Source organism: Palaemon carinicauda, chromosome 38 (genome assembly GCF_036898095.1).
Source record: "Palaemon carinicauda isolate YSFRI2023 chromosome 38, ASM3689809v2, whole genome shotgun sequence".
Taxonomy (NCBI): domain Eukaryota; kingdom Metazoa; phylum Arthropoda; class Malacostraca; order Decapoda; family Palaemonidae; genus Palaemon; species Palaemon carinicauda.
In genome coordinates, this window is record NC_090762.1 from 5,648,071 (window position 1) to 5,669,432 (window position 21,362).

General features: G+C 42.5%; 1 protein-coding gene across 1 annotated transcript in view; it reads left to right on the forward strand.

Annotated features, from left to right (window-relative positions):
• Window positions 1-10,653, forward strand: part of LOC137630044 (cilia- and flagella-associated protein 44-like) — a 167,625-nt gene extending 156,972 nt beyond the window's left edge. Inside the window, exons 35-37 of the mRNA XM_068361535.1 lie at window positions 9,155-9,298; window positions 9,616-9,722; window positions 10,224-10,653. Of these exons, the coding sequence (XP_068217636.1) occupies window positions 9,155-9,298; window positions 9,616-9,722; window positions 10,224-10,572 (600 nt within the window). The 3' untranslated portion in view covers window positions 10,573-10,653. The remainder of the gene's footprint in view (window positions 1-9,154; window positions 9,299-9,615; window positions 9,723-10,223) is intronic.
• Window positions 10,654-21,362: the final 10,709 nt, after the last annotated feature.

Consider the following 21,362-nt stretch of genomic DNA (forward strand, 5'->3'; position numbering starts at 1 on the left):
AAAGTCCAATTTACAAATATTTCATTGCTATTAATCAGGTGACATTAAATAAGCTATATCTTACATCCATGAGCCTCCTTATAGGTGCAGTACTAACATGCCTGTTGGAATCATGAGATGGAAGTTGAGTGTTCCAGAAATCTTGAGTTAACACTAACCAAACCTCTCAATTCCCTCTTTTCATTGTTGATACGAGTCTTTATTTTGTTATTACTATTACGAAGAATGGCTATTATTTTAGCTTTGTTTAGTCTCTTAAGTCTTTGCTACTTGTTACAATTTTTATTATTATTATTATTACAGTACTGGCACTTTTGCAGCACTTGGACTTGTAGCATTCTGGTTTTCCTATTGAGGTGCGAGTTTGATTAATAATAATAATACTAATGGTAGTAATAATAAGGGCAATAGGTCTTCGAGTCCAAAAACAATAACACATTAATACAGATATGAAATATTTTAATTTCCTTTTTGCTGATCTCATTGTGCAGATAGTAATGAATTTGAATTGTTTCTTCATTGTTACAACAGGTGCAGTTGAAAAGAAAAAATAATAAATATATCTTCTTTCAAATAAGATACAGAATACTCTTTTGTCTGTCGTGTTGTCCAAACATAAGAGACCTGTTTTTGCTCCTGTCACTGACAAAAACTACAACATTAATTCCATATGATTTTCTTGCACGATAATTACATGCATATACTTATTTCAAACGAGTAGAAACTTCTTTCACTAAAATTATTTGTTATTTAGCAAAACAATTCCTTTAATAAAATCATGCATTTAGAGGTAAAGTTTCATACACAGGCAGAATTCTACTTCTGGTCAGTTGCATTCTGTTTAAGAGAAAAAATAAGAATAGATTACAGGGTAATGATGATGCATTCTTTGATTGCTGGGGAAAAGGAGAAAGTGCAACCTTCAATAGTAATCGAAAAGTAAATTTATGAGCACTCCTTGATAATTTGATATCAAACTACAAATAAAATATAAGAATGTAACAAAGCCAGATAGAAAATTAGTGAAAACAGATGAATGTAAACAGTTAAAAAAACAATTCTTCTTAAGTTACCATGGTTCTATAATACTATGCTATAATAAATAGAATACAGTATTCTCTTTTATATTCAGGAAGACAATAGGAAATCTAAAGAATCACGATGTATTTCTGAAAAATGCATTTTGATATTGAATACACCACACCTAATCATAGGTAATATTATCTAAGCATCTACATTGCAAATCCTAATGTAAATGCCCCTGAATTTGAGATGCAATTAGTCTCTTCAAAAACTACAAAATCTTAGGGAAGAGGAAGTGTCTAATCTTCTTAGAACTTAACTGATATAGATGCAATGTGAAAAAACAAGCCAGTCTATAGGCTAATCCTGCATTTATGCACAGAGTCAGGCAGAATTTTCAAGAAAAGCATCCATAAAACAAAAGAAGGAATTTAAACAATTCCTATTTGATTCAACTGGTTTTGATTATACATGATTTATTGTTAATTTCTATTTTGTATGAATATAAATTTTTAACTATAATAATGAGGATTATTGTAATACATAATGATAATTTATTAAAAATACAGTAGATATGATTATTTCCCAACCAAACATTGACTGACAAATTAGCACTAAATGGTGTATGTTTTGTTTTGTCTTCCTTTCTGTTTTAATCATTAATGGACCCTTCTTTAACAAATGAAAATGTAGTAATGATATAATAACTATCATAGAAATAGTGTTAACTTTAAAAACAATAAAATATAATCAGTAATCTTTTACCCCCAGGCTCTTTGAAAATTTCCAACCCTTAACCCCTAAGGGGTTATTTTTTCCCCAGCACATTTTGCAGTATATTTTTTTAAATTGCTCTAACAGCCTTAATTTTTGTTATAGAGAGGTCAGGTTGGTCTCATTCTCTTGGAAAATGCCTGAATTTTCTCAAAAAAATTATCAAAAATATGAAAAAAAAATTTTTATAGCATTTTTTTGCAAGGACGTACCGGTACGTCATGGGGGTAAAGGGATGAGTTTTGTGAAACGTACCAGTACGTTCTATTGGGGGTAAAAGGGTTAATAAAGTGATATTGAAGTTTCAGAATCAAAGATTAATTAGTGAGACTATTTTTCAATATTTAACTTAGCCGGTGATTATAATAATAGCTGCAACTCTGTTGCTCGACAGAAAACTCTAAGGTAAAATTCGCCAGCGATCGCTACACAGGTTGCGGGTGTGCCCAACAGCGCCATCTGTCGTCCAGATACCCAGTACTCAATGTAAACAAAGAACTCAATTTTCTCTCTGTCGTGCTCCCGACAAGACGTGCTTATTCGCTGTTGCTAAACTGGATTTGTTTTCACAACTAATTGGTGAAGTACACTATTCTAGTTTTGAGCTTTCGCTGTGCAGGCTTTCTCTTCGCAATTCCTTGAACTCTTTTTGATTACGGATTCTTTGTTGATGACTTTTTGATAGTTTTTGAATTCCCCTTTGACCAATTCAAAATGGCTGACCCTTCACAAGTCCCAAAATTTAGGAAGTGCAATGCTAGGGACTGTTCAAGGCGTCTTCCGAAGGCCTCTATCGACCCTCACACTGTTTGTTCCAATTGTCGGGATAAAACCTGTCAATTGGAAGATCGATGTGAGGAGTGTGTTGGGCTTTCGGAATTCGATTTTATCGAATTCCAAAAATATACACGTAGGCTAGAGAGAGATAGAGTTAGGAGAAGTTCCTCTCGTTCTATTGACATTTCCTCTCCTCATGCCCCACAACCTATTCCTTCCCCTGTAGTGGTTGCTCCTAATCCCCCTTCTGGCACTCAGGAACCTTCGATGGCTGATATGATGCGTGCCATCCAAGCTCTGGGTGAGAGAGTTGAGTCCCTGGCTAGTGACCGTAATCAGCTCATGGCGGATGTGAAGGAGCTGAAGTGTAAAAGTGCAGTGGGAAGTGTTAAAGTGAGTGATAGTGTTGTGGATAGTGTTGCGCTTGAGGGTTCGTCTGTTCGTGCCTGTCGTCCTCCTAGTCCGGGACCTCTTGCAAGCTCCCAAGTCCAGGGGAGAAGCAATGTCGTACGACAAATGGGTTCGAGAGGCTTTAATCAGCGAACAGACGTTCCCTCCGTGGTATCGGGCGTATTTACCCAAGATCGCCCCTGCCTAACAAAGACGAGAGAGCCCATTTATACCTCGTCTTCGGAAGGGGTTTCTCGCAAGAAACCATGGACCAAGGTCTCACGACCGTTAAAGCGCAAGTCGGTCCCTTCCGCGCAAGTCCAACGGCCCAGCTGTAGCCACTGGGTCAGTTCGGACTCGCTGCAGTCATCCGATGACTGCTCACCTCCTAAGAGAGGCAAAGCGGTACCGCTTCAGACAGTTACACCGTCTGTCGCCGCACCTGCTCCTGTAGACCCTAAGTGGTCTTTACTGCAAGACATGCAGTCGCAACTAACGTCGCTTATGCAGGACTTTCGTGCGGAGAAGGTTGCTGCCGCACCAGTAGCTAGTGCAGCTCCTTGCCTACAACCACCCACACGATCGGTTGTGCGTCCTGGGGACGCTGAGGTAACCTTCTCACGCACTCCAGTTGAGAGAGTTCCGCCACCCATGCGTTCCAGTGTGATCTGCCAGCCGCATGTTGACGTTCAGCGACGCACGGAGGTATCCGTTGATGTCCGTGAGGTTCAACAACCGTCAGAGTTGTTTTGTTTGACGCGGTGCGTCAACCTCCGCAACCCAGTGTGGTTGCCACTGCGCACCCACATCAGTCTAGACAGTCTGGAGTAGACGCTGTGCGTCCCCGCGCTGCTATGGTTGTTGCCAGCTCACAGACTGGGCAACAGTTCCATGACGTTGCGTCCGGCTCAGTCACGCATGCACCCGTGCGACCGGACTCAGCTATCCAGCCGTTACCCACTCCGTTGCCGCTTCCTCATCAATACTCAGATGAGGGACTTTCTGATGATGATGGTGCTGCACACGTAGATGAACCGCATTCAGAACTGGACGAGCCTAAGTCTACGCAACCCTCTTTGGACTTTAGGAAAGTTTTGGCCCTGTTCAAAGAGATGTTTCCGGACCAGTTTGTGTCTGTGGCTCCGCGTTCTCCTCCGTCAGAGTTTGTGTTAGGCATGCCGTCAACCACCCCTGCCTTTACTAGACTCGTCCTCGCACGCTCGTCCAAGAGAGCTTTGCGGGTGATAGGAGAATGGCTGTAGTCCAAAAAGAGTTTAGGGAAGACAGCTTTTACGTTTCCCCCTGCTAGACTCTCTTCTAGATCGAGCGTCTGGTATGCCACGGGAGAAGTTCTCGGCTTGGGAGTTCCTGCCTCTGCCCAGGGCGACTTCTCAAGTCTTGTAGACTCTCCCCGCCGCCTAGCCATGAGACGCTCAAAAATATGTTGGTCATCTTCGGACCTGGACCACCTTTTGAAAGGTATCTATAGAGCCTTCGAGGTTTTTAACTTCCTAGACTGGTGTCTAGGAGCTCTTAGTAGAAAGATCTCTCCGATGGAGAAGGAGACTTCCTTGCTCATTATGTCCTGCATGGACAAGGCCGTACGTGATGGGTCTAATGAGCTTGCTGCATCTTTCGTGTCCGGAGTCCTTAAGAAGCGTGAAAACCTATGCTCATTCCTTTCAGCTGGAGTTACACCATGCCAGAGATCCGAACTTCTGTTTGCTCCTCTTTCCAAGTGCCTTTTTCCAGAGGACCTGATTAAAGAGATTGCCGCTTCTTTGATACAGAAGGATACTCACGATCTTGTTGCGTCCTCTGCTCGCAAAGCCACCCCTTTGCCTACCTTGTCAGCTAGACCAAGGATAGACACTCCAGCGTCCCGTTTTATTCCGCCCTTTCGTGGCAGAGCCTCCAGCAGAGGAGGTGCTCGTGCCGAAGGGAGACGTGGAAAGAAGAAAGGAACCAAGTCCTTTAAGGGCAGAGTCTGACTGTCAGCTTCTTCAGACAGCAGTGGGAGCCAGACTCAAGAACTTCTGGCAGACCTGGGAAAAGAGAGGCGCAGATGCACAATCTGTGAAGTTGCTCAGAGAGGGGTACAAGATCCCGTTTGTACGAAAACCCCCTCTAGCAACGTCTCCCATCGATCTCTCCCCCAGGTACAGAGAGGAAGACAAGAGACGAGCATTGAAACAGGAAGTGTCTCTCTTACTAGAGAAGGGAGCGGTAGTCAAAGTCCTGGACCATCAAACCCCGGGATTCTACAACCGTCTCTTCTTGGTGTCAAAGAAGACAGGAGGGTGGAGGCCGGTGCTAGACGTCAGTGCGCTGAATGTCTTTGTCACAAAGCAGACGTTCTCCATGGAGACCACAAAGTCGGTTCTAGCAGCGGTCAGAAGGGAAGACTGGATGGTCTCATTAGACCTAAGGGACGCCTACTTCCACGTCCCCATCCACCCGGACTCCCAACCTTTTCTAAGATTCGTTTTCGAAAAGGTTGTCTATCAGTTTCAAGCCCTGTGCTTTGGCCTAAGCACAGCTCCTCTTGTGTTTACGAGGCTGATGAGGAATGTAGCCAAATTCCTTCATTTAGCGGACATCCGAGCCTCCCTCTATTTGGACGACTGGCTTCTCAGAGCTTCTTCCAGTCGTCGCTGTCTGAAGGATCTAAAGTGGACTCTAGATCTGACCAAGGAATTGGGTCTCCTTGTCAATATGGAAAAGTCACAAGTGGTCCCATCCCAAGCTATTGTATATTTAGGGATGGAGATTCACAGTTTAGCTTATCGGTCTTTTCCGTCGGCCCCCAGAACAAGCCAAGCCCAGTTATGCATCCAGAACATGCTGAAGAAGGAACGATGTTCAGTCAGGAAGTGGATGAGTCTGATAGGGACGCTATCATCCCTGGAACAGTTCGTGTCATTAGGAAGACTACACCTCCGTCCTCTTCAATATCACCTAGCATTTCACTGGAAAAAGGATAAGACGCTAGAAGCGGTCTCGATCCCCGTTTCCGAGAAGATGAAGTCTTGCCTGACATGGTGGAAGGACAGTATCAGCCTCAGAGAGGGTCTGCCCCTGGCTGTTCAGACTCCCAACCACGTTCTCTTCTCGGACGCATCGGACGTAGGCTGGGGCGCGACATTAGACTTTCGGGAATTATTATTATTATTATTATTACTATCCAAGCTACAACCCTAATTGGAAAAGCAAGATGCTATAAGCCAAGGGGCTCCAATAGGGAAAAATAGCCCAGTGAGGAAAGGAAATAAGGAAATAAATAACTGAAGAGAACAAATTAACAATAAATCATTCTAAAAAAAGTAATGTCAAAAGAGATATATCATATATAAACTATTAACAACGTCAACAACAAATATGTCATATATAAACTATAAAAAGACTCATGTCCGTCTGGTCAACAAAAAAGCATTTGCTCCAACTTTGAACTTTTGAAGTTCTACTGATTCAACAACCCGATTAGGAAGATCATTCCACAACTTGGTAACAGCTGGAATAAAACTTCTAGAGTACTGCGTAGTATTGAGTCTTATGATGGAGAAGGCTCGGGAATATGGAACTCGAGTCAAAGGACAATGCATATCAACTGCAAGGAGCTACTGGCAGTACATCTGGCCTTGAAAAGCTTCAAGTCTCTCCTTCAAGGCAAAGTGGTGGAGGTGAACTCGGACAACACCACGGCTTTGGCGTACATCTCCAAGCAAGGAGGGACCCACTCACTGACGTTGTACGAGATCGCAAGGGACCTCCTCACCTGGTCAAAAGGTCTAAACATTTCGCTAGTAACGAGGTTCATCCAAGGCAACTTGAATGTCATGGCAGATTGTCTCAGTCGGAAAGGGCAAGTAATTCCAACAGAATGGACCCTCCACAAGGATGTATGCAAGAGACTTTGGGCCACCTGGGGCCAGCCAACCATAGATCTCTTCGCAACCTCGATGACCAAGAGGCTCCCAATATATTGCTCACCAATCCCGGACCCAGCAGCAGTTCATATAGATGCCTTTCTCCTAGATTGGTCACATCTAGACCTATATGCATTCCCTCCGTTCAAGATTGTCAACAAGGTACTGCAGAAGTTCGCCTCTCACGAAGGGACAAGGTTGACGCTAGTTGCTCCCCTCTGGCCCGCGAGAGAATGGTTCACCGAGGTACTTCGATGGCTAGTAGACGTTCCCAGAACTCTTCCTCTAAGGGTGGACCTTCTACGTCAGCCACACGTAAAGAAGGTACACCAAAGCCTCCACGCTCTTCGTCTGACTGCCTTCAGACTATCGAAAGACTCTCGAGAGCTAGAGGCTTTTCGAAGGAGGCAGCCAGAGCGATTGCTAGAGCAAGGAGAACATCCACCCTTAGAGTCTACCAATCGAAGTGGGAAGTCTTCCGAAACTGGTGCAAGTCAGTATCTGTATCCTCGACCAGTACCTCTGTAACCCAAATAGCTGACTTCCTCTTATACCTGAGGAAAGAACGATCTCTTTCAGCTCCCACTATCAAGGGTTACAGAAGCATGTTGGCATCAGTCTTCCGTCACAGAGGCTTAGATCTGTCCAACAATAAAGATCTACAGGACCTCCTTAAGTCTTTTGAGACCACGAAGGAGCGTCGTTTGGTTACACCTGGTTGGAATTTAGACGTGGTACTAAGATTCCTCATGTCAGACAGGTTCGAGCCGCTACAATCAGCCTCCCTAAAAGATCTCACCTTAAAGACTCTTTTCCTGGTATGCTTAGCCACAGCTAAAAGAGTCAGTGAGATTCATGCCTTCAGCAAGAACATCGGATTTTCATCTGAAACGGCTACATGTTCTCTACAACTTGGTTTTCTAGCCAAAAACGAGCTGCCTTCTCGACCTTGGCCGAAATCGTTCGATATTCCAAGCTTATCGAATATGGTTGGAAATGAACTAGAAAGAGTCTTATGCCCTGTGAGAGCTCTTAAGTTCTATTTAAAACGAACTAAACCTTTACGATGCCTGTCTGAAGCTTTATGGTGTTCAGTTAAGAAACCATCTTTGCCTCTGTCAAAGAATGCTTTATCCTATTTTATCAGACTGTTAATACGAGAAGCTCATTCCCATCTGAGTGAGGAAGACCAAGCTTTGCTGAAGGTAAGGACACACGAAGTTAGAGCTGTCGCAACTTCCGTGGCCTTTAAACAAAATAGATCTCTGCGAAGTATAATGGACGCAACCTATTGGAGAAGCAAGTCAGTGTTCGCGTCTTTTTATCTTAAGGATGTCCAGTCTCTTTACGAGGACTGCTACACTCTGGGACTATTCGTAGCAGCGAGTGCAGTAGTGGGTGAGGGCTCAACCACTACAATTCCCTAATTCCATAACCTTTTTAATCTTTCTCTTGAAATGTTTTTTATTGTTGTTTTTGGGTTGTCCGGAAGGCTAAGAAGCCTTTCACATCCTGGTTGATTTGTCGGGTGGTCAAAGTCATTTCTTGAGAAGCGCCTAGATTAGGGGTTTTGATGAGGTCCTGTTGTATGGGTTGCAACCCTTGATACTTCAGATCCTAGGAGTCGATCAGCATCCTAAGAGGATCGCGAGGCTCCGTAAGGAAGACGTACTTAAAAAGGCAGAGTAATTGTTCAAGTCGACTTCCTTACCAGGTACCTATTTATTTTGTTTTTGTTATTTTGATAACTTCTAAAATGAAATAAAAATTCTTAGCTCATAATAATGTAAACATATTTTGCTGGTCTCTACCCACCCCCCTGGGTGTGAATCAGCTATTATAATCACCGGCTAAGTTAAATATTGAAAAATGTTATTTTGATAATAAAATAAATTTTTGAATACAGTATACTTACCCGGTGATTATAAATTAAAGGACCCTCCCTTCCTCCCCAATAGAGACGCAGTGGGACGAGGAAAAAATTGAGTTCTTTGTTTACATTGAGTACTGGGTATCTGGACGACAGATGGCGCTGTTGGGCACACCCGCAACCTGTGTAGCGATCGCTGGCGAATTTTACCTTAGAGTTTTCTGTCGAGCAACAGAGTTGCAGCTATTATTATAATCACCGGGTAAGTATATTCAAAAATTTATTTTATCATCAAAATAACATTTTTCAGCAAGAAAATATGAAATCTAAATAGTTACTGAATGTATTCCTTGATAAGTCTTATCTAAATGGATTTTCTCCTGGTAAATTTCAGAAAGACGCTGTTGGAAGAACGCGAGAATTGAGAGCTCTGCAGAAAGAGGAGGCAGCATTGGCAGCTCATATCTTAGCACTGAGGCAAGAAAAGGACCATCTATTATACCATTTGGCTCAAGCATCATCATTTACTGCATCAGTGGTGTGTATCATAATGACAAGGAAACTTTGTCTCTACAAAATTTCTTTAGTTTTAAATCAATAGAAAGCCATGAAATACAGGCATTTCACAGTACTTATCCATTTCTGGGTCGACCTGTGACGCCCGGTGAAAAGGGTCCTTCTTATCTCTTTTCTGATATAAATACAGTACTAGAAGGACCCTTTTCACCGGGCGTCACAGTTATCTCCCCAGAAATAGATTTTTCCTTCGTCAAAATCCTTTTATTGTACCTCATAACATTGTAGTTTTATGATTAAAAAAAGAATTCATACAAAACCTGATTTCTTTTAAAACAGAAAGGAAAATCATCAAAGTCAGGCGGCAGAATAATGGGGCGAGTGGAAGAACTAGATCGTTTAAGGACAGTCGTTTCACAACAAGACACAACAATATCTGCTTTGAGGTAATCTTGATTATTTTTTTTTCATCCCTTCACAAGGAATTTTATCATTATTTTTATATTGTACCACATAAATAATTAGGTCTCCTTCAAATAGTATTAGCTTATAATAAAACATTACCATATCTTTTTATAATTTTTAGATTTAATTACTTCTAAGTAAAATTTATTCATGGGAACAAGATAATTTATTTTAAATAATGAAGTAGTAGATTTGTTGCCCTTTATTGTTAAGAAAACAATTAAATCTTCATACAGTATTTTTATGATGATATTTATTTGAGTACCTGTACAGTACTTTATATGCAATATCATGTAAAGAAGCAGTTTCAATTTCGTCTGCACTCAATTCATTTTCTCTGTGATTTTGGAGAAAAAAATAAGGGCAATTTCTATCAATAAAGTCATGTGTAACTTTTATACTCCTCAAAACGGGAAATTTCATTTTTATTAACAATAAGCCCATTTTATAACATTTACCTTTATTTTCTATCTTCTGGGAAGACACGAGATTAGTGCTCTCCGTAGCAGAATGGGATCAGTTGCCCTTCCAGGCGTACCACAACTTCCTCCCTCTAAGGTCCTGGCATCCAGCAGCCTTCCACACACACCCACCACAACACACAGGAGTGATCATACCTTTGGCTATGCCTCAAGTACCCACCCCACAACAGTCACTGATTCCAGTGATGTGTATGAAGAAGAGGAAGCTGAAGAAGGCACCTTATTTTCTGGTGAAGATGAAGAAGATGATGACAATGGTGACGACAATGAAGCAGTCGATGGTGACAACAATGATATTGATGTCGGTGATGAGAGCAGCGATGATTCGAAAGGAGATTCTAACAAATGAATGGATAATTCAAAGTCATTATTAGGATTTACTTAATTGAGAAGTGTTGTCAAGATAGTGCATTTAATGATAACAATTAAAGCCCTTATTAGAGGTTTCATATAGGGATATTTTCATCTGGCTAAATAGATTCATGAAAAGACTGTGAATAATTATCATTATTATTATTGTTTGAAACCTGTTGTCAAATTACTATAATGGATGTCCTTTGCATAACACTCAAGAGATAGGCAAAGCATCCTACTTTTTCTTATTAAGATCTATTTTTAACAGAAAATCATCCGTTTATTTTTCAAAAGTGCTCCCATGACCTCACACTTCTTTTAGTAAATCTGGACAACAGGTCAAAGTGTCATTATCAATATCAGAGGTGCTGCCCTGAGGAATACCTACCTGCGTGAGTATTCTTTTTATTTATTTTGTGTATATAGGGAACAGGTAACCACAGAAGTGGGCATATGTAGGCTATATTGACAGGTTTAAATAAAAAAAATAAAATATTGCTTCTATTCAAGCTGTTTCAACATGTAGCCCAAAATAAAAATTTCCCATTATCTTCTCATGTAAAATGCCTCCCCCTCTGGGAGACACCACGCCAGTTTGGTGGTTGATGGCAACTAACTTAGTAAATGATGCAACCATTTACTTCTCGCTTTTCAGTTCATCTTTTCACTGGCGTCTAATAAGAGGTTCTTAATTTGTTCCATGATACTAATAGAATGTAAGGAGTTCATTTGATCTAATAAATCACAATGTGATTCAAAGTTGTTCTGGTTTTGTGTACTGTAAACATACTGTATGGCAGCCACAGTGTTGTGTTTGTGCATGGAGAAATGTTCACATTCCCTTTTTTTTTTAAGTTATGTTAGCTGTTAGTTGACTGATTTGATTAGAAATTAGAAACGAAGTAATTCAGTATTGGTACGGTACTATAATACCTTTTCACATTGTTTGCTTTTAAATTAGGGTAAATCATGAGATGACTTAGAAAACTAGGCTAAATTCTTAAATTTTGCATTGCAATTGTTTTCTACTTCTTGCATTATCTTTGTGACCACATGAGATCCGAGGTAGCAGGCGATCATGTTCAACCTCTCGTATTGTATTTTTATTATGGTATGAGTCTTTAATAAGGATTATTTTTTATGTTAATTCAGGAAGCTAAAGGTTCATGTTTTGATTACCAATGAGCGTGGCTCAATTGGAAGCTTAACCATGTGTTTTCTTGGTTGCTAGATAAGCTAAAGCAATTCTTCCACGTGAGTTCCTTACCTAGAGAGGTGTAACGTATACAGAAACTTAATTTAGTAAGATATTGAAGTAAGTTTTTACCTTTTTTAAGTCATTTTAGTGAACATTCTTCATGAAGTAGTTTTCAATTTCTATGGTTTTATTGACAAATTACTAGTTGTTCTGTAACTAGAATACAAACCTACGCTATTTATTAGGGGTATTACTTTTAGTGAAGCTGAAAGGAAGAGCCATTAAAATTGTAGCTAGTTGGCTCGCCGATCACCAACTAGCGATCATTGCGGTTCCTCGTGGTGCTCCAAGCCGATCGCCAGCCTACCTTGGCTGACTGACCAGACCGCCTTCGTCTGCTTATCACTTACCATCTCTGGCTCACAGATCGCCTATTCGCTGATCATCGGCAGTTCGCCGTTCACCGGCAGTTCGTCGCTCAGACTCTCTAGTCAACCTTTGCTCGTTGTTCCCTAGATCAGAAGGCAAACAACACAATTCTCACTACTCGCCATTCGCCATCACACCGATCCACTAAAACGATCAGCAGGCAATCAACATCCCCCATCAGCGGCTCTCCAACTGCATAGTAGCCACGATACCCAGCCCTTGACCATTGGTTAACGTTCGCCAGAATGATGCTGTTCTAAGGAATAACATCAACCCCGTCAGGGTGCAAGGTAAGATCATGCGTTGCCTTACTCACTTCTATCAGTTAAAGGAGTTCTCTCCCAGGGAAGAATCCTTACACAGGGTATCGGGTCCCGTTCACTCATCTTTTCATCCACAAGTCAAGACCCTATCATCAACAAACTCCTATGCAAAAGGATCCGCAAGGAGCTGGCCCTTTGGCCCGATGTTCACACCATGTTGGAGAAGTTGGGACAAGGAGTAAGACCACAGGTCTTCATGTGCTCGCTTGGCTTAAAGGACGCTTACTTCCAGGTCTCAAACCATCCATCTTCAAGGAAGTATCGGAGATTCAGTCTAGACAATAAGAAAGACCAGTTCAGGGCACTGTGCTTCTGTCTTTCCACAGCACCCATCCTGGGCTCACAGGATCGGCGTCCGTCTCCTACGTTTTCTGGACAACTGACTGATCCTAGCAGACTCTGTGGCAACCTTGCTTCAGCACCGAAATGTCTGAAGTTTTTTACCGAGATCTGGTGATCATGGTAAACCTTGGGAAGTCTTTCCTACTTCCCTCTCAGAAGACTGGTATATCTGAGAAAGTTTCTAGACACCAATCTCCACAAAAACCTTCTCATCAAAGACAGGATAACGAGGCTTAGAAAGGTCACAAGACCCTTTCTCAAGATGAGAACTCCCAGCTCAGAAGTGGCAATGTCTCCCCACACACCTATCATCCCTGGCCTATGTAGTTTCCAATGGCCGCCTCAGGATTTGATCTCTCCAGTGGCGGCTTGAGTCCGATTGGAATCATGCCTTCAATTCCCCGGACATTCTGAGCCCATGGGACCAGAGGAGCGAACGGACCTTAAGGGATGGGTGGCAGATGGAAATCTACAGAGGGCTGTAAACCCTCTCATCCTTCCCTCTTGGACTTGATGCTGTGATTTGACACATCAAAAGAAGGGAGGAGGGACCATCGTGCTGCATCACACGACCTCAGGCCTGTGGCCAGAGTCCAAAAGTACTTTTATTTAAATCTCTTAAGAGATGAAGGCCAACTTTACAGTCCTTTAACTGCCTCATCAGTTCCTGATGGGCCACTCGGTAGTGTAGCGAGCGACAACACCACATAAGTGGCCCACATCAACAAGCAAGAAGGAACATTCTCGCAGCCTCTATCCCATCTAACAGTATAAATACTAAGATGGGCCGAAGTCCGCTCGGTACCGCTATCAGCCCGCTTCATTCTAGATTAGAGGAATGTGCTTGCCAACAATCTGAGCACAGCATCTCACATAAGGTGTACTGAATGGCCTTTGGATCTTGTAGCTTACAAAGTCCTGACTTTATACAATCTGAGCACGGCATCTAAGATAAGGTGTACCGAATGGTCTTTGGATCACCTTGTAGCCTACAAAGTCCTGACTTTATGGGGTTCTCCAACTGTGGATCTGTTCAGAACGCCCCTGAGCATCAGGCTTCTGCTGCTTCCCAGTCTCTCTGGTAAGAAGCATGCCAACAACGGTCGGGACAACAACGATGTTTACGTCTTGTCCCCGTTTTGTCTGATGAGAAGGATGCTTAACAAGGCTAGAACATCGGTCAGCCTCTCAAGGTCTCTCATAGCTCCGCTATGGCATTATGCGGAATGGTGTCCGAACATTCTGCAGCCCCTGACGGAGCCTCCAAAAGAAACCCTCTCCACGTCACAATCTACTCAGGCAACCACACTTTGACATCTACCGCAAGCTATAGTTTTGCCATGACTGCACGCCCGGGGACTACCCAGCACCTCCTCACTCAGAGAGGTTTTTCGCAACAAGTTGCAAAGAAGTTGTCTAGACATCTGAGGAATTCCTTAGCATCAGTCTACCAGGAAAAGTAGAACGTCTTCTGTGGTTGGTGTCATGGAAAGTGTATCTCTCCACTCGATACCTCTATTCCAGCAATAGCAGAATCCTCGAGTATTCATAGTCCCTCATACAACATCGCTTATTCAAGGAGAAGCGGGAAAGACAACGTTCAGTTTCATCCCTGGGTTTGTTGCCAAGACAGTCTTCACTGGTGACAAATCCTAGATTCAACCCCTTCCAGACAACAAGTCTCCACTCGGTAACTGACGATTCAGATCATCTGTTACTGTACTCGGGGAGAGGTTTGAGGCGCTACCTCAAAAGAACGGCTATGGCTCTTCTAGGAGAAGGACACTCCAAAATCAAACCATTGTTCTCTATTCTTGGGTAGTGCCATAGCCTCTGTACCATGGTCTTACACTGCCTTGGGTTAGAGTTCTCTTGCTTGAGGGTACACTCGGGCACACTTTTCTATCTAGTTTCTCTTCCTCTTGTTTTGTTGAAGTTTATATAGTTTAAATAGGAAATATTTATTTTAATATTGTTACTATTATTAAAATATTTTATTTTTCCTTATTTCCTTTCCTCACTAGGCTAATTTCCCTGTTGGGGCCCCTCGGCTTATAGCATCCTGCTTTTCCAAGTAGGGTTGTAGCTTAGCATTTAATAATAATAATAATAATAATAATAATAATAATAATAATAATAATAATAATAATAATAATAATAATAACAGCCCACCCGAGTGCCTTCTCTTGTCGCCAGCACTGGGAGAGACAAGAGGAAGATCACCAAAACATCATCTCTAATGGATTCACAGAGTTATCAACTACGCTCTGAATCCAGATCCTCCTCCAAAACGTCGACCCACGATGTCTGGGGCATAACTATGCCCCTAGCCTTCAAAGCAGATTACTTCGTGACACAGGTTCTACAAGCAAGGGTGTGAATGCTCTAGGCGACTTTCACAACCCTTTACCTGCAAGACGCGACCCACAGGAACTCGATATAATCTCTATCGGTCCTTTGGTGGCTGCACAACAACTGGTTAATTACCTCAAGCTCCTTATTGGACAAGTAGCAGAAGGTTGAGTATATTGTTACCCGGCTTTAGTGTGCGGGAATGAAAAGGAGTGACTGGCTCTTTTTCTTTTCTTCATCCTCCCCTTTCATGGGGAAAGCAGCAGCCTGGGTTCTCTGCATAAGCTGACCTCAACCACTGCAGGTAAACCATGCTCCCTTGTGTACCTAGTATTAAGTCGATACCATTGCGTCCCCATACCCTGGCAAGGTGGTATTGGGAAAGTCTTGGTCCAACAGTTTTTCCTAAAAAGTCTCGAAGTAACTTTCACCTTCACAGTCACACTGCTTATCTCAACGCACAGGTTGCGTAGGCCATAGACCTTGCATTGCAGGGTTTAGCGAGGTGTAGGGACTCCCTATATTTGGTACCAACATATTCAATACAAGGAGTCCCCGGGTAAAGCCAAAAAGCCAGATTGGCAGGGATGCCCACCCTCCTAATGGGTGAGTCACCCCTAGTAAATAGCGTAGGTTTGGGTTCCAGTTACGGAACAAATGACAAATTCGTAGATAATTTTTATTTTTCCTAACGATACAAACCTTTAGCTATTTATACAAATTTGCCCGCCAACCCTTTTCCCCTTGAAGTCCTACCTCCAAGCAAAGTGAGCTAAATCACAGGTGTGTGAGTGGAAGCAGTTGCAAGCTACCCCCCTAACACCCACCACTAACTAGCGGGATGGGTAGTTAACCCTCGCTAAAATTTTAATGGCTCGACCTTTCAGCTTCACCGAAAGTAATACCCCTAATAAATAGCTAAAGGTTATACTGTACAGTATTGTTAGGAAAAATAAAAATTATCTAGGAATTTGTCATAATTTGTTTTGAGTGTATGAAAAGTTTTCCATTCAGGTTAATGAGTGTAAACAAAGAAAATATTTGAAAACAGGCCCGTTTAGTGTGGAGACCGTTTCCCCTTTAAAACATTTTATCGAACAATCAATAGTATAACCTTAGTGTAACTTCATTTAGGATTAGATAAACTTCTTTTATAAAAATCAAAGAAGAATTTACTTGAAATAACCCCCATGTATCTCATTTGTAGAGTTTTTTTAAAGAAAAAACTAGTGTTGATCTAGATTTGGAGTTGTTTCGATATGAATAATTAAACAATGTGACTGCAAATTATTGTGAGAGTGACTAAAGTTGAAGCATTACAGTATACCCTAGTTATCTATCTCGTTACCATATTGTGTATTTTTAAAACTAACTTAGCATATATGGAAAATGGAATTTACTTTTTATTAAGTTTCCAGAGTGGTTTTATACTTAGATTGACAGCATCTTTTTCAAAGAAATTTTAGCAGTCTAGTTTCGCCAGTCCCAGTACTTGGAACCTAGCCCTATGTCCCAAATCTCATATTACTCATCAGGATTAGTCATGGTTAATTATTTACATGATAGGCTATTTAATGTACAGTACTTTATTGTTGCCTATTTAACCGATTTTGAGCAAAGCAAAAAATGTATTTTTGGGTGAGATAGCCATGTCATCCTGATGGAAGGTTCCTTAAGGTAGCTTTCTAAGGGATATTTGCTACAGTGATACTCCTAGAGAATTAACCATAGGTCTCCAGAATTCTAACTCCTGGCGCGAGTATCCTTAATATATCTTTAAGGATATCGCATAATATCAGGGGACATATTTTTTGATACGACACAGCAATCCTCACCCCGAATAGATTTTACTCTTGGAGGGGGAAGAGTGGCGAACGAAGGGGAGCCGTTATCAAGGTACCCGGTGGACCCCTCCTTGTACTGCTACGGCCCATCATTCCTTGTTGCATTTTAGCAGAAATAGCTGCAGATAGAGTAGTTTCGGGTGGGGTCATTTTAAGAAATAAGGGTGGGTCCATCAGGACGACATGGCTATCTCACCCAAAAATAGATTTTTCACTTTGCTCAAAATCGGTTTTTTTGGGCTCAGCCATGTCGTCCTGATGGAAGCTTTGAATGAGTTCCTTATATGGTCTCCTAGACCTTTATATATGACATTACCGTTATCTGTCATATCCACTAAGCTTAGAACTATCTTATGTCTTCCTGTCCCCTGCCGGGAAAGTGTCGATTTCGACTATAAGGATTCAAAGTTTGTATCTCCATAGGGACGGACGGTAATTCTTAGAGTTTACCCTTCTCATACCTTGGAAATCTGTACTCTGATTTCAAGTTGGGCCCTTCTAGGGCTTAATTAAAACTCTAGTATGCTTTATTCTTCTGTAACTGAGATAACAGCAATAAGACGTAAATACGTTTAGTATTTTACCTTGTAACTAGATTATCAAATGTTACAATCAGGTATGAATCTGATCCGGCATTGAAGATCCATATTTTCTCTTGTCGAAAAAATATGTAGTTTCATTGAGATGATGCCACTCAATGGAGATGTGAAACCAAATCTGACTGATTTGTACAGATTTTGGAAATGCATAAACACCGTGACGCAATGTTCACTCGGCACTGGTGTTATCGGTCAGATATGCACCTATATGGAACAGTGTGTTAATCATCGTTGTGATTTTCACTCGAGGGTAAATGTACCCATGCACCCGATGCACTGGAAAGTCCCAAAGCAGTTCCTTGTTCATCGCAGCGCTAGACGATGGGTTTTTTAACACTACCCGCCGCCACCACATGTTTTATTTCATGTACTTGCTTTGTATAGTATCTGTACAAGACCTGGTTAATCTCCACCCAGTGTATGAGCGGAGTCTACCAAAGCCCCTGTGTTGGAAGAAGTTCCACGAAGAAGCAATTTTCTTTGGATCGTGGCCTGCGGGTGAGCTGTCAGGATCCGCTCTGCGAATAAGTAGGTGAGCACTGCTCTGTTATTTTAGGGATAAATTTTGATCCTGAGGTTTTGCCTCAGAAGAGCTGTCCTTCCTTGAAGTCTGAAGTTCTATGAAGATAGACCTTAAGACACTCTACTGGGCATAGAGAGACATCTTCCTTCAGTGGGCAGATTCTCTAAGGACCCCACTTCTTGGTGGGTAGCTCGTTCTTGGCCAGAAAGGCAGGATCAGGAAAGGGGTTCAGTTCTCCTGGTTAGGAACTGAATATGGCCTACATCCCTGATAGACAATATTTCACTAACTCTAGCCCCTGAGGCTATTGCGAACAGAAAATTGACTTTGTGTGTTAGTTTCTTTAGAGTACAATCCTCATTGTTTAGGTTCAAAGCATAGAGCAAGACTTTGACCAACGACCATGTAATGGCCTTTGGAGGGGTTGCTGGCTTGGGTCTAGTGCATGCTTTGGCACCTTATAGAAGGTTTCGCTTGTGAGGTCCACCTCAAAGGCGTATAGAAGAGGTCTGGTCAGGGCCGATTTACACACAGTTATCGTAGTGGAAGTCAGGCCTTGTTCAAGTAGGTAAATGAAGGAGAGACAGAAATCTGTTGAAATTTCTGTTGGTCCCCTTGTTTTCACAAGGGATACCCATTTCTTCCAAGACAATTCACATTGTCTCTTGGTTGAACTTGACTTGTACTCTACAATGAAGTCGGCCTCATTCTTTGAGATCCCAAACTTTTTGTTCACTGCTAGGGCGAAAAAATCATGAGATGCAGGTTGTGGGTTCTCGAGGAAGAAATGTAAACAGTTGACTTCTCCACCAGTTTGGATAAAACTGGGTTTGGCAGAAGATACAGCTTCAGTTTCAACTCTAGAACTAGAGGGAACCAATTGTTTTTGGGCCATTTGGGGGCCACTACAGCAGCTGTTCCTCTGAAGGATCTTAACTTGTCGAGAACTTTTAGCAGGAGATTGGTTGGTGGAAACAGGTAAATCCGATTCCATCTGTTCCAGTTGAGAGACATGGCGTCTATCGCTTCTGCTTAAGGTTCTCGTAAGGGGCTACATAACGAGGTAGTTTCTTGTTGTCGCTCGTTGCGAAGAGGTGAATCTGCAGTTCCGGGACTATTATCGAAAATAAAAGAGAATGAGTCTGCGTCTAGGGACCATTCTGTCTCTTATCGGCTTTCGCCTGGATAGAGCATCCGCCGTCATATAGCGGAACCCTTGAAGGTGTGAACTGCTGATAAATGCCATCTTCTCTACCTTGCCAGGCGGAAGATGGCTAACATCACGTGATTAATGTGAGGTGAACTCGAGCCTTGACGATTTAGACATATTACTATCACCTCGTTGTCGAGAACCAGTCTGATGTGGATTGCTCTGCGAGGGGATAGTCTTTTCTATGTCAGGAAGACTACCATAGCCTCCAAGATGTTGATGTGAAAGTTTTTTTAACTGGAGGGATCAATTTCTTGCACTTTCATCTCATGTGAATGGCCTCCCCATTCTTCCAGGGAGGCATCCGTGTGTATCACCACTGATGTTTGTGGTGGTTGCAAGAGAATTGTCTGTGCTAGGCTCTTATTTGTTGATTTGTTGACCACGGCCTTAATAGCGTGCACAATTGGGTCGGTGTCAACCTTGTTGATCTCTTCGAGCGTTTGATGCGTATCTTCTCCAGACTCCTGACGCATCCTTTAGCTATGCTTCTAGCACCGGGTCTGTCCTTACTGCGAACTGGAGAGAGCCCAGTACCCTGTTGGTGTCTTGAAATCCTCTTTTGTTGGATTAGTCTCTTGACAGATGCCGCTATTTCTCTCCTCTTCTTTAATAGAATGGAGAGGTGGTGTGACTATAAGTTCCCATGGATTCCTAACCATTGAAACTTGTAAGCTGGAGATAGGCGAAACTTTTAGCGATTGATCTTGAAGCCCAGGTGTTCCAGGAACTGGATTACCTTTCCGGCCACTTGCAGATAAGTAGTCTTGGATGCTGCCTGCACCAGCCAATCATCCAGGTATGCTACTTACTTGTACTCCTTCGGAGCGTAGTTGCTGAACGATTGTGTCCGCTAGCTTTGTGAATACCTTTGGGGCTATGTTTAGTCCAAAGGGCATGGCTGTGAAGACATATTTTGTCTTCTTAACCTGAATCCTAGGTAGGAGGAGAGGGGGCAACTGATTGGTAGGTGCCAGTAAGCATCTGCCAGGTCTATTGAGACTGTGTACGCCCCTTTTTGGTAGAAGGGTACTTATGTGTTGCAATGTAAGCATCCGGAACTTGTTCTCAATGAACTTGTTGAGTGGAGACAAGTCTAGAATGACTTTGGGTTTGTCCAAGTCTTTCTTGGGAACACAAAACAGCCTTCCCTGGAATTTTGATGGACTTCTCTTTTCTCATTACCTTCTTATTCAAGAGTTCTGAGGTATATTCTTCCAATAAGGGGGGGAGTGTTGGAAGAATTTTGGAAAAGTGGGGTGGATTTTTGTTCTATTTCCAACCAAGTCCATTCGTAATTTGGCTGTGGACCAGGGATCGAAGGTCCAACAATCCCGAAAGTGGAAAAGTCTGCCTCCTACCTGGAACCTCTCATTGTTTAGAGGTTCCTGAGGACTTGTTTCCGTGACCGCATCCTCCTCCACCCTTGGGGGGTTTCCGGAGGATCCTCTTTTTGGGTCCTTACCTTTGTAGGGCCGAAAGGTGGTCGAGGTCACGGTCGGAAATTGTGCTGTTCTAATGAAGATTTTCTCTTTGAGGACATGCCCCACTTTTGGAGAAGGTTCCTATTCTCCGTGGTGGCTTTGGCAATGACTTCTTGGACCACTTCCTGTGGGAAAGGGCCTTTGCCCCAGATACATGATGAAATCAGTTTTCTGGGTTTGTGTTTCACCGTTGTTGCGGCAAACACATGCTCTCTACGGGTCCTTTTTTGACCTGAGAAAAGCATACAAATCCATCACAAGGGTGGGGCGTTATTTAAGGTCCGCACACATTTCCAAGCAGTTCCCTTCTCAAAAGATGGTTTGGCAACTTTGGAAAGTTCTCATTAAATTGCTAGCCTGCTATCTCTGGATCCAACTTTGAGATGGAGAAGGTTAGATGTACCTCTTTCCACTTCTCCTCGCAGTTAGGCATAGCTAGAGATAATGGTTTGCATTTCTCTAGGATTGGGCAGGGTTTGCC